A 13,415-nucleotide genomic window follows, 5' to 3' on the forward strand; every position below is an offset into this window, starting at 1 on the left:
TATCTTATCTTTTTTGTATTCTGCCGTGAAGTTATTGTCTGCGTGTAGTGCGAAGTGCGATCTTTGTTTTATGAAATGTAGGATTTCCTTCCCTGCAATCCGGTACTCACGTGGCACACTCAATTGGTCTTCTTTAAATGGACCTTATGCATTAAGTGGCAGGGTGTATGATGATGACGATGATGGATTCCTAATTTGTACTTTGTACTTTGAAATGCAAGGACATGATTCTGACCCAAAAAAGTGAAACAAAAAATAAATGGACATGATGAACGTCATTGCTTTGCATATTTATGGATGAGTATGCGGTAACATCTTTAAATTGTGTTGGTACACGAATGCTTTGATACTTATCTGTATTCACATTAATATATTAGTAAAATTTTCAATGGTTAAAATCACTATAACACTAATATTTTTGAAACATTTGCAATGTTTCCAATATACTATCAATACACAATACGAATTTGGAAATATTTTTTTCTATCAAAGATACCTGAAGATGTATAATGATGTGAGCAATATTAAAGACACTTAAACATATGATTTTAAAAAAACTATTTTCATAAATATTTGAAAATTTTAGATTAACAAACTAATTAGTTTTTAACTAAATTTATTAGTCAAATAATCAATTAATTTGTCAGCAGTTAGTCAAATTTATGGTTATTGACACACGATGAATTCTTACTAAAATTATTAATCTTAGAGTCAAGTATTCTTTTGTTACCTAATATTTAAACTAAGTTTTAGTTTTGTCCTTGAGCTTGAAATGTCTTATTGTTACAAATATATTATTTTGTCCTATTTTAATTTCTTGACAAAAATAAAAAATTTTAAAATTACCACATTTCATTCTTTATCATTTTTTTTTCTAGGGAGTGAAATTTAGTATTAAACGTGACAGAAGAATAATTCTAAAAAAAATTAAAAAGATAAAAAATTATTAAGAATTAAAATATTTTATCTGAAATTTATTGGAACTAATTTGAGTGTATCCTAGAGGAAATATATATAACACAAATCACTGTTACGGCTGCACTAGGATTATTGCATCATTGCATGCATCTGCGTGAAGTGAAAGATAAACTAATTAAAAAGCTTGGTCATCCATGACTCATTTTTATTTCAGTATCCAACAAATTAAACATGAAAACTTAGGACCATATACTATTGTTTCAACGTTTTTCAGACGCTGCACCTTTTCTTCCTTAATTTCAAATAAAGACAATTACCCTTTAATTTGAACAACAACCAATTCCCAACTAATTCTTCCAACCTCTCATGCATGGATCTCATGCATGCATGCATGATACATTGCATGCATCATGATAAACCAATCAATTATCATCACATCATCATCATAATGTACATGGTTTTAAACCACAAGTATAGTTATATACCATACATACACACATTTAGAATCAGATGAATTAATGGACAAGATACAATTATTTCGATTCTTAAATGTTAAATTAGGCTCTGGAAGGTATATATTAATTTGTATATGGATAGCCCCTGTCAACCCTATGAATAATAAATTAAATAAATGCTTTTCCTAAAAAGAAAGGAAGTGTTATTAATTATCCTGATATTTACAATTTATGCCATTTTTTCTTAAAAATTAAAAGCAGACAAGGTTATCTTATCATACTATAGGTTTATATTTGACGTTATTAGAAGTAATTTTTATTTGAATGAGTGAGATTTCATAAAAATTTAACTGTTTTAGCTCTAATTACTACTAGCTTGTTAAGAGAGAGAAAAAGAAAAGAATATGTATCATTTCAATCGACAAATATGTTTTGATTTGTATTTAATAATATTATATAAAAGTATAGAATTTGATAAAATTTTATCATACCACAGCTCTAAGTTTAACATTTGTCCAAGCTTCAAACCCCACATACATAGGACCTAATAATAAGTTAAGTGGATAATGGTCAAAAATAGTTATTCAATGTCTAAACTCTCCAACTGCCACATGCCTAATTCTGAACAACAGTCATATATATAGAGAGAAGTTTTTCAACCTAATTAATATATATAATATATAGAAAGATTTTCAAGTGTACCGTCATACTGGTATATCAGTAATTTTTAATCGTTGATCTTAATTATATATATTATATATATTTTTTATAATTAAGATCAACGATTAAAAATCACTGAAATACCGATACGACAGTACACTTGAAAATTTTCCTAATATATATAGATATTTCTTTTTTCTCGTTTCATCATCTGCCTTGTTCTTTGACATTCAAATAATTGAATATTCAACTCCATATATCCATCTTAAACCGTTTTATTTTTAACAAGAAACAAAATGATATATAATTGACTTCTTAATAGAGTTCATTCCATGATTTAAAATCTAGAACCTTGACCATAATGCAATTTAAAAATTATGAAACAAAAGTCACTCTTTATCAATATTTTTGTCAAATATATTTACCGAAATATCTTTTATTTGTCCATTATAAATTTAAATTATTTCAATAACTATTGGAAAAAAAAAATAACAGAACAAAATATATTGTGGATAAGCTAAGCTAAGAATGGAATCATTGTATATAGGTGTCACGGATTTGAAATTTATGTACCTCCAAAGCATATATATCTTTCAACATCTTAAAATTAATACACAACAGCACAAATAAACATAGGTGAGACACTTGTGCTCTTGTTATGAGAGATGAATAACTGAGTCAGCAATTTTGGCAAAGCTAACACTTCAAATTTATGAACAAGTCTAAACTATGAACCTGTTTTTTTCAGCTCTTGTAAAAAGGTGTTGAATTCTTATTAGGAAAGTGACGTGTGATTGAAATCCAACCACTTCATGAAGCTGCAAAATGTGGCCATGTGTAACTGCATTGTGGAAATAAGAATACACAAACTTCGTTTTCTCTTGATCTTCTGCTAGATTATGATTTACTCCATCTTAACATTTCAACTATAAACGTCAAACTTTCACGTCAGATACAAATATATTAATAAAAGATATTGAATCTTGTTTTTTTTTTTTTTTTTACCAAAGATAGGAGACTCCAACCCGCAACTTCTTAATTAAGTATGAGAAGACTATGCTATTTGAGCTATTACTCATTGGCAAGATATTGAATCTTGTTATATTTACATCGTTTATAAATATTATTTTTATATTAGTATTTTCTTAACTTCTTCTTTGTTTTCTTAATTGAAATATAATTTAAATATATAATTAATTAATAATAACTATATTTTTAATTTTTTGAGAAACATTCCGATAAAGATGTTTAAAACGTCTTTTTTTAAAGATGTTGGTTATTAACTAAAATTTAATACATATAATTGATTAAACTATATTATTTTTATCAAAATTAGATCAGACAAATTGATTTGGTCAAAAAATTGATAAACCAAATCTTAAACCGATTTAAATTAATATTCTTTTTTATAAAAAATTACTATAATAACTTTATTATAAAAAATGAGTAAAATATGTTTATTATATATTTTTTTTAATTTTAAAAATCTTAAATTCTAACCCTATAATAACACAAAGAAAAGAAAAATGTTAGAATTTAGGATTTTTAAAAAAAAAAAAAATATATATATATATATATAGTCATTTTTTATAATAGAAATATTATAATTATTTTTTATAAAAAAATATTAATTTAGACCGGATTAAGGTATAGTTTATCGATTTTTTGGCCAAATTAATTTATCTGATATAATTTTAATAAAAATAACGTAGTTTAATCAATTATATGTATTAAATTTTAATTACTTAAAAACATCTTTAAGAAAAGACGTTTTAAACGTCTTTATCTAAATGGTTCCATAATTTTTTATAGACGTATCAAAGTGTTTGATGTATAACTGAATTAATAAAATTAGACATCAAAAATTTTTTAAACTAAGTATTCAACAAAGTTATAATGTGCTTTTTTTCCGAACATATTCTTCTATTTTTTTTTCTTATACATGTTCAGCAAAAATATTAAGTACAGAAATTTTGATACATAACATACAAAAAATTGTACATAACAAAGAAAAAATTATTATATTAATAAATTTTTGTATTATATGTAAAAATATTTATGCTATATGCAAAATTTTTTGTTATCTATAAAAATTTATATGCTCTGTAATAAATTTTTTGTATTTTTATAATACAATTTTTATACCGAAAAAATATAGAGACAGAATTACGTAATAGATGCACGTGTTTTTTTTTCAATCGAGTTTATATCAATTTAATTAAACTTAATTATTAAAAATATTTGTACTGAATAAGGTTATTGAAAGATATATAACATTAGAAATTTGTAAATTTTTTTATTTTAATGTTTTAAAGACTAAAATGTATGTGACATTTAATATAAATTGTCGTATTTTATCATTTAATTCATTGATTTAAGTCTTGTTCGACTTTTTCTTATCTTTATCTTCTAACTAACCTCATCAAACTAGGTATACCAAGTTTGTTGCAAATTAAATATTGATATCTCAGCAGTTACCTTTTTGAAAATTGAAAGTGACTTAGAATTCAGCATGTTTGTTTATGAGTTATCATTAGAGCATAATGACAAAATTGAAGATTCAATCTGTACGAGTGTTAATGATAGTAGAAAGTATTGGAAAAGATGCCAAAAAGTTGATATGAAAGTTAATTGTCTTGATCGATTGAAAATTATATATAACTGAAATATTATTATCTAGTTTTCAATTTCGTTTTCTTTACTTCTTTTTTTTTTTTTATTAATTTTCTTTTCATCAATATCTGATTCATGAAATTTTTAAGGATATATATTCGTTGAGTGAAATATTGTAAATAAATTAAACAACTATGCCATCTTTGGCAAAGGTTTATTTTTATGGTTAAGTCCACAAACTAAAATACATTATGATTTATTTTTAAGGTTGATGATTTAAGTATTTCATAATTATTACTGAGGTATATATATTTAGAGTTATATTACGTGTACACTAAAATTGGTCATCAAAGTCGGCTATCAGTATAAAATACATGTTGAAATATAAATATATATTAAAAATAAATTAAATCACATGTATTTATACACAAATATATTAATAACTAATTTTAGTGGCTAATTTTGATATACAAATAATATTTTTGATATATATATATAAGCTCATCAAAACTCGGATTGTACCTATTTTCCAAATGATACTTGTATATTTAATTAATAAATTCAAATAATTGAGTTGAATCTGATATTTTTATTGTTACTGTTACGGTCCAATCCAATAAAGATTCCATCTAAATACCATTTCTGATTTAATAATGTCCGGAGAACACTTTGACCTTAAAAAGAGAAACTACTTAGATTATTTGAATCTTAATCTTTAAATTTGTTAGACTCATATCAATTTGAATATCAGAGTCTCTAACAGATATTTTTAGTTTTTTTACCAATTAATTCGAAATAAAGAACTTGACTAGGTAATTCCTAAAAGAACAATTATTATTATTATTATTATTATTATTATTACGGTTTTGCTACGTTACCAACAATATTTCTGCCAACTTCTGCCAACTCTTAGTTATAACTGTGTTTAATGGAAGTGTCTTCGTGGATGTGTCTAATAAAAATGTCTTTTTTATGATTGTATTTAATAGAAGTGTCTTTATAGATATATTTTCTGGATATGTCTCTTTATATATGTGTTTAAAATATAATAATTAATTATTATTGGTAATAAGTTAGCAGATAATATGTTGGTACCCTATACTTTTCTTTTTTATTATTATTATTATTATTATTATTATTATTATTATTATTATTATTCACTTTTGATGAGGAAGCATTTATGCCAGATGTCTATATCTGCAATGCTTTCTTCATTAAATTTGCAGCAAAATTCGTATTGAATAATTTTCTTTTGGCCCTTTCATCATTTTCATTGATGCATGCTTCTTTGCGGTGCCGTGGTTTGATTATACAGAAATTAGTGATTCAAATTCACGACTTTCAAATGGATGATGAGTTGTACAATCTCATGTCATAAAATACCAGGGATAATATCGAACTCTTAACCTTTCGAATCTATAACTCTAATATCATATCATAAAACCACTCATTCCAGAAGCATAACCTGACAAGATAATATAACACTAATAGTTATATCTCTAATACTTACTAAACTTCCATTGTACACATTGTAGGCTTAAGCCATTGGTTTCTATACTTATTCAATTAATAATAGCATTACATATATAATATAACTATATCTACATACGGTCATTATTCACTATTAGAATCTTAGTATCTTTCGGATTTTAGTAACGGATAAACTATTCCATCGCAATATCTTCATGTTATAGCTAGAGTGAAAATTTTAGACTTTAGAGACGTTTAGTGAACGATAGAATTAATTAAAAAATTTTCAGATTCAAGTTAGGAACTGATACTGTAAAGAAAAAGTATAGAAAACAATACTTTTTTTGAACAATGTAATTTTTTTTTTAGATATAAAAGTTACTAATATATTAATGAAATTAGTAAAGTGATTAAAATGAGTAATTATTGTTATGAAAATTATTTTTTAACTTTTATAACATTAATTATAAAAAATGAAAAGTGAATACTTATTTGAAAACTGATACAATATATATAGGAATGATGTGTAGGCCTGTATTAAACGACATGTGTTAAAATCTTATGAAAATCATAAAGTTGATTGATTTGCAATAACATGACCAAATGCAATACTCACTTTTTTGAATCGTTGAATGCATGTTTCGAAGATGGGAAACACGTATACATGATCCCCAACTACTACTATCTATTAATTTCAGCAGTTCCTTCAGCCCCCAAATTAAAACAAAAATGATATTGTTTATTAGTATATAATAATCAAAATTATGTTCTAATTTCTCATTTGAAAACATCATTAAATCCTTTCTTCTACTTGATTTTCAAATTATGTATTATATACAAGAAATTGATGAATACATACTTATTTTTTTTAAATCTGTTTTAATTTTCTATATAAAGATATTGACATTTGCTTTATTATTATTTAAAATTAAAGGATCTTCAAGAGTAGTCCCAAAACTTGGTATAACTTTATACATACTATCACCAAATTCTTTGCTACTAAATCTATACTAATGACTTTCTCCGAAGTTGATTGTTTAATATAGCAATTACATTCTTATATTATAGAAGTAGGTTAGTAATAAGAATAATATGCAATTATTATCTAAAGAATGAAGATTGCTATCCTTGGAATTGCTTGTTATTATTATTATTATTATTATTATTAAAGATCAAGGTCATTTTTTTTTTAATCTTTTCTGAGTTTGCCATGTGTTTTGTTAATACATTATTGCTAATGCTAGCCTATATAATTAACATTTATTGAAGAGATAGAAATGTAAAATTAAATATATGGAGATAAAAAAAAATACTTCATCAAATTTTCATTTCCCTGCCTTGCGGCATCTCATGCCTTCATACAAAACTAACAACTTCAATACATCAATTCAGTATTTTCCTCCAAACACTAAAATAAAAAAAATAAAAAAAAAACTTAGCACTATTTTCCTTGGCTATGGAAACCTCTTCTGTACACTTGACTTGCCTATTTTTTTTCATGATGATTCATCACAAGACTTCCCCTTTGGGTGTCTCTTAATCATTGGTTTATTTTTTTGTTTATGTGGAACTTGACATATGGTTTCTGTGATCAAAACCAGATCTGGTATTATTTTGAACCTTGGAACCATTGTTGCCACATTTATTAGCTTGCTCCCATGCCATATGGTTGACTTGACTTGGCTTACACCTTATGCTTATGTTGACTTTGTCATTATTTATATTTTGGGTATAAGTTTAGGGGCAACCCATTTAAGGGAAGGGCAAAAGGGCCATATTGGATCCCATTTTTGTCACCTACCACAGACCACCTACACAAAATTGAAATAGAACCCATTAGTATCATTCTAAACTTTATGTTTGGAATAAATAAATGAAACTTTTAATAAGGTTTGAATATGAACCTGTATTTTGTGGTGAGATGATGTAGAAGCACCAACATCTCCAACTTAGCTAATTCATTGCCAGGGCATGCATGAATCCCATTGCCAAATGGCATGAAGGTATTGGGTTTGGGAGCCACCTGGAAAAAAAATAAATAAATGTGTCAAAATTCTGGATTTGGAATCACATGAAAAGAATACCAAGAAAAAGAGGCCAAAAGGGCATGCATTGCATAAGTTCTTTGTTCTTGTTCACAACAATAATTTACCTCAAATCTTGAAGGATCAAACTTTTCTGGGTCTTTGAAATTGTCAGGGCTATGGTGTATGTTTCTGAAAAGTGGCAATACTTTCCACCCTTTTGGTATAAGATACCCTGAAACATAATAAAGCAGTCAAAAATATGTGAGAATTTTTTTTTTTTTTTTTTTCAGAAAAGTATATGGAACCAAAAGGTGATCAGCCAAAAAATAAACAAAACCGTTTAATTAGAATCACTTTTTGAATAATATGTTTGAAAATTGTTCCTGAGATTACGGAACACAAACCAAAACCCAATTTTTTATGGAGCCCAAACACATTTTAGCTGGTTTTTGGCTGATATGCTTTTGTTCATTAGTTGTTCTCTTTTCTTAATAATAAAAAATAAAATGAAAATGGTTATTGACCTTGATACTCAACATCTTCAACTGCTTCTCTGAAAGTAAAGGACAATATTGAAGCAACCCTTAGAGTCTCTTGAATCACCCTTGAAGTCATTGGCATCTTCTTTGTATCTTCCCAATTCAATCCTATCTCTTCACCATTTTTCTCCTTCCTCTTTACTATACATTCCTGCTCTTCCTGCATTTAATCATTATCATTACCTTTTAAGTTATGTTTAAACAGTTAAGTTAAGAATCATGTAGGACCCATGTTAGATACTTACAGTTACTGCTTGCAGTACAGTTGGATTTTCACCGAGGTATTTAACAATCCACGTCAGCACAGAGGCAGTGGTGTCACGAGCAGCGAAAATGACACCAATGATGTTATCTGTTATTTGTTCATCTGTGAGTCCTGCTTTCTCGGCCATGAACGAACCCAGCAAATCATTGTAACTCTCTTCTTTCTTTTCTCTCCTTGTTGCCATGATTCTAGCAACTATCTCAGCGATTTCCTTCCTTGCCTTCATGGCCTTGTGGAACAGTGTTCCAGGAACATTTATCGGCATTGAGTTGTATCCTTTCTCCAAAGTGTAGTAGCACCTTTTCAAATCTTCTCTGTACTTAACCTCGTCTTTTCCGAAAATTGAAAGCAGTGCAACGTTGAATGTGTACTGAAAACATCGAAGAGCCAGAAAACAAGAAAATAATGAGAATTTGATTGAAAAAAAAAAAGATTATTCATTTAGTTTAGTTAGTTTATGAAACAGAGAAGAAAAAACAGAGTACTCTGTTTTGCATTAAATCATTACTCTTTATTCTTGATTTACACTCTTTTTTTATTTTCCTCCCATTTGTAAGAGCCAATATTTTAGGCCTCTCTAATTGTACTTACTTGTCCATTTTGAGTTTTAAGTCTTTTTTATTTATAAGGACAGAGAGATAGAAACAGAGTGCTCTGTTTTGGAGGGATGTTCTTAAGTATAGTTACTTAGTTGCTTACGGTTTTGAATTCGAGGAAAGTGGTGATGGGTTTTCCTTGGCAGGATTGAAGGGCATGGACGGCAATGGACTCGATGTCCTTGACGATGTTCTTGATGGCTTCGGGCATGACGGTGCGGAGGACAAGCCTCCTGAGGTTGGCATGGTACTCTCCTTGGTGGAAGAATATGGCCTGCTTTCCCAACATCCTCTCTTTGCTGGCTGGGAATGTTGGCTTGAACAATTGTGCTTTGTTTAGCACAAATTTTGCAGCTTCTGAGCTTGATATCATAACGCATGGACATCCCAAAATGTGGGACTTGAATATAGAACCATACCTATGAACAGAGCAAAAGCAGAGCAATTGGTTAGTTAATATATGTATTTCTGTTATTTTTTTTCTATCAGCTTAAACTTTTAGGAGAAACAGAGTATTCTCTCTAGGTACCTCTTGATTTTGGTGGAAAAGAAGACATTTGGGTCTTGAGAGTACATTTGGAAGGTTTCTCCTATGTAAGGCCAACCCATGGAGCCAGGAGGGAGTGGCAATTCTCTGCCTCTCTTGGGAGAAGAGAAGAATTTGAAGAGAAGAATGAAGAAGAAGAAAGAAGAGGCAAGGAAGTAAAGCATGGTGGTGAGTTCCATGGCTAATGAATAATGAGATTGAGAGAAGAATGAGGAGGGGAGTGTTAGAAAAGAAAGGGAACATGGTTGAGGTATTTATAGGGTGGAAATGAATGAGGTTAAAAAAACAAGAGGGAGGAAGAGAGTGAGAAAGAGGGAGAGAGTTTTCAATTACAGCTCAATTTCCACACACGGAATCCGTTCCAGCTCATTATATGTTTTTGGATTAATTAAACAAAAATTGTTATTTGTATTTTCCTCAAGAGGGAAAGACTAAAGAAAGAGGGAACAGTGTGAGCACGTGTCTAGAGAGTGTATCTACGGATACATGTAAGGAGTTAAGAACTTGGTTGACCATCCACTCGGGTCATGGATGCATGCTTTTCTTTCTTCACTCCTCATCATCATCATCATCATCATATAATTCATTTTCATATATTGTGCTTTATCAACAAATTTTACTTCTTATTCAGTCATTTATCATGTATTGTTGTATTACAAGTCTTTAGCTTAATTATTATTCATCATCTTACAAGTCCTTTTACATGTATTTTTTTTAAAGAGTCACTCAAATAAAGACATTGAAAACGTTTTTTAATAAAGATGTTTTTTAATAATTAAAATTTAGTATATATAATCGATTAAATTATGTTATTTTTGTCAAAATTAGACTAGAAAAATTAATTTGACCAAAAAATAGTAAATTAAATTTTGAACTGGTCTAAATTAATATTATTTTTTATAAAAAATGACTAAAATACTTCTGTTATATATATTAATTTTGAGAATCCTAAATTTTAGTTTTTTATTTTTCTATCGTAGGGTTAGGATTTAGAATTTTTAAAATTAATATATATATATATATATATATATATATATATATATATATATAATAAGAGTATTTTAATCATTTTCTATAATAAAAGTATTGTAGTTATTTTTTATTAAAAAAAATAATATTAATTTAGATTAATTCAAGATTTGATTCACCATTTTTTCGGTTAAATCAATTTATCTAGCCTAATTTTGACAAAAATAATATGATTTAATCGATTATATATGTTAAATTTTAATTACTGAAAACATCTTTAAAAAAAAGACGTTTTAGGTGTCTTTATCTAAGTAGCTCCTTTTTTTATTGAGGAGTCAACATTTTTAAAGAAAAATACTATTTGATTGTTGGTTGAAAAAATTAGTTTTTGATATTTTTGAATTTTTTATTGAATTATTCTGTAAAACTTATTATTTTATTAGTACATATATAACAAGTAAATTAACTTACTCCTTTAGATAGATAAAGCGATTAGGGCTCCAAAATAAAAGGAAAAAGAAACTAAATAAAACTCACATGTATAAAATATGTAGGTGTGTATAATACTTTTGACATATTATATTAAAATATAAAAGAATACCTTTACTAATATATGGATGATATATGCATGTGTTTGTGTGTTTTTATATATTTACAAGTTAGTCGCAAATGCTATTATATAATCTCAATGTCAAATAATAATAATAATAATAATAATAATAATAATAATAATACATTACTGTTGAAAAACATTGAGAGAAATAATGTTTAATATTTACATAAACAGTATAACTAAGTATCCTTTAAATATTATTCTTTTTTCAGTCTTCAGAAAAGAAAAAAAATAAAAAATAAGTAACTCTCCTAATTTTTTAAACAACTAATATGTAAAAATAGATATTTAAATTAATTAAATAATAATATATCTTTAAAAAGATTAAAAATTAAAGAACAACTAACATTTTTTTTACACAAAATAAGCAAGACAACTAACAATAATTTAGTAATGAAAAATTAAACTTAAGTTTGGAATAAGACTACAGAAATAAGTAGATTTTGAATGAAAGTCTATTTGTATATGAATTATATTATATTTTATTATATTTGTGAATAAATTAGTTATTATTCATTTATTCTAACTAAAAATTATTATAATTATAATTATTACTTGAATAATAAAAGGACATATGATTTTTATGTATTGTATTTCAATAATTCTTGTCATACTTTCTTTTGCCAATATACTTCTGCCTTAACCATTGCATGTTACCATAAGAAAGTAGTAAGACTAAAAAACCATTTCACTACATAAAAATTGAGAAGAGAAGAAACTACTTTTTGAAAATCTCTAACCTGCATTTCGGATTAGTGACTATTAATTACACTCTAAAAAGTTTAAGATTATTTGAACTAATTGTTATTTTAAAACTTCAATCAGAACATAATTTTTGTACTACTTTTACCTTTACATTCATTTTGAGATGAAAAAAATAGTTAATTATAAATTATGATAGTGAAATGGAATAATAACAAACGACATTCTAATTAGGGGTGTTCGCGGTGCGGTTTGGTTCGGTTTTAAGGAAAAAAGTCATCCGATCCGAACGCTTAATTTATGTGCAGTGTGGTTTGGATTGGATGAATTTTTTTTTTTGGAAATCCGATCCGATTACAAGCTGTTTGGATTGGTTTAGATTTGCAGTTTTTTAAATAAAAAAATTTAAATACATATAATAAGTCTCAACATCAAATTTTAAATAATCAACAATGACATAACAAGTCTTAACAATATCTTAAAAAGCTAACGATAATATAACAATAGAAATATAATTAATAAAATTATAGGTTAGTTAAAATAAATAAATAAATGACATTTTGAACATAAAATACTTATTAAATAATAATAATACATGGATAATAGAAAAATGTATAACAAATTGAACATGTTATAAGTATAATTGTAAATATAATAATAAACTAATAATATTATAACACATTCTGCGGTTTGGATTGGATTGGATCGGTTATGAAAAGTAGATCCGAAATCCGATCAAATTCAGCGGTTTGCAAAAAATAGAATCCAATCAAATCCGAATTAGTGCGGTTTTAATCGGTTTTCGGTTTAAATCAGATTAGATGAGCGGTTTAATTTGGATCGGTTTGAATTTGAACACCCCTAATTCTAATTATTTATTTTTGTAAATATAATATTCAATTATTTTATTAATCCTTGTGCATAATATTAAAAGACAACAATCTGATGAAAATTATAGAATACATGACTCAAAGAATAAACACAAATTATACAAAAATGTTAAATATTATCTAATTATTAAAACTTTTTGAGAATATCTTT

The 13,415-nt window shown here is 26.7% G+C and overlaps 1 protein-coding gene across 1 annotated transcript; it reads right to left on the minus strand.

Moving 5' to 3' along the window:
- Nucleotides 1-7,416: 7,416 nt before the first annotated feature.
- On the minus strand, nucleotides 7,417-10,437 carry LOC112783178 (abscisic acid 8'-hydroxylase CYP707A2). The gene is made up of 7 exons (XM_025825987.3): nucleotides 10,073-10,437; nucleotides 9,647-9,962; nucleotides 8,928-9,317; nucleotides 8,668-8,842; nucleotides 8,269-8,375; nucleotides 8,021-8,139; nucleotides 7,417-7,927 (listed from the first exon to the last, which is right to left on the minus strand). Exons 1-7 carry the CDS (start codon nucleotides 10,267-10,269, stop codon nucleotides 7,831-7,833), a joined length of 1,401 nt encoding a protein of 466 aa, XP_025681772.1. The 5' UTR covers nucleotides 10,270-10,437; the 3' UTR covers nucleotides 7,417-7,830.
- Nucleotides 10,438-13,415: the final 2,978 nt, after the last annotated feature.

Source organism: Arachis hypogaea, chromosome 20 (genome assembly GCF_003086295.3).
Source record: "Arachis hypogaea cultivar Tifrunner chromosome 20, arahy.Tifrunner.gnm2.J5K5, whole genome shotgun sequence".
Taxonomy (NCBI): domain Eukaryota; kingdom Viridiplantae; phylum Streptophyta; class Magnoliopsida; order Fabales; family Fabaceae; genus Arachis; species Arachis hypogaea.

Excerpts from the sequence above, each read along its gene's own strand:
- LOC112783178 (XM_025825987.3), bottom strand. The coding sequence starts at position 10,269 with ATGGAACTCACCACCATGCTTTACTTCCTTGCCTCTTCTTTCTTCTTC. Across the intron at positions 9,318-9,646 it reads CTTTCCTCGAATTCAAAACC|TACACATTCAACGTTGCACT; the intron begins GTAAGCAACTAA and ends CGATGTTTTCAG. Across the intron at positions 8,843-8,927 it reads CTGTACTGCAAGCAGTAACT|GAAGAGCAGGAATGTATAGT; the intron begins GTAAGTATCTAA and ends GATTAAATGCAG.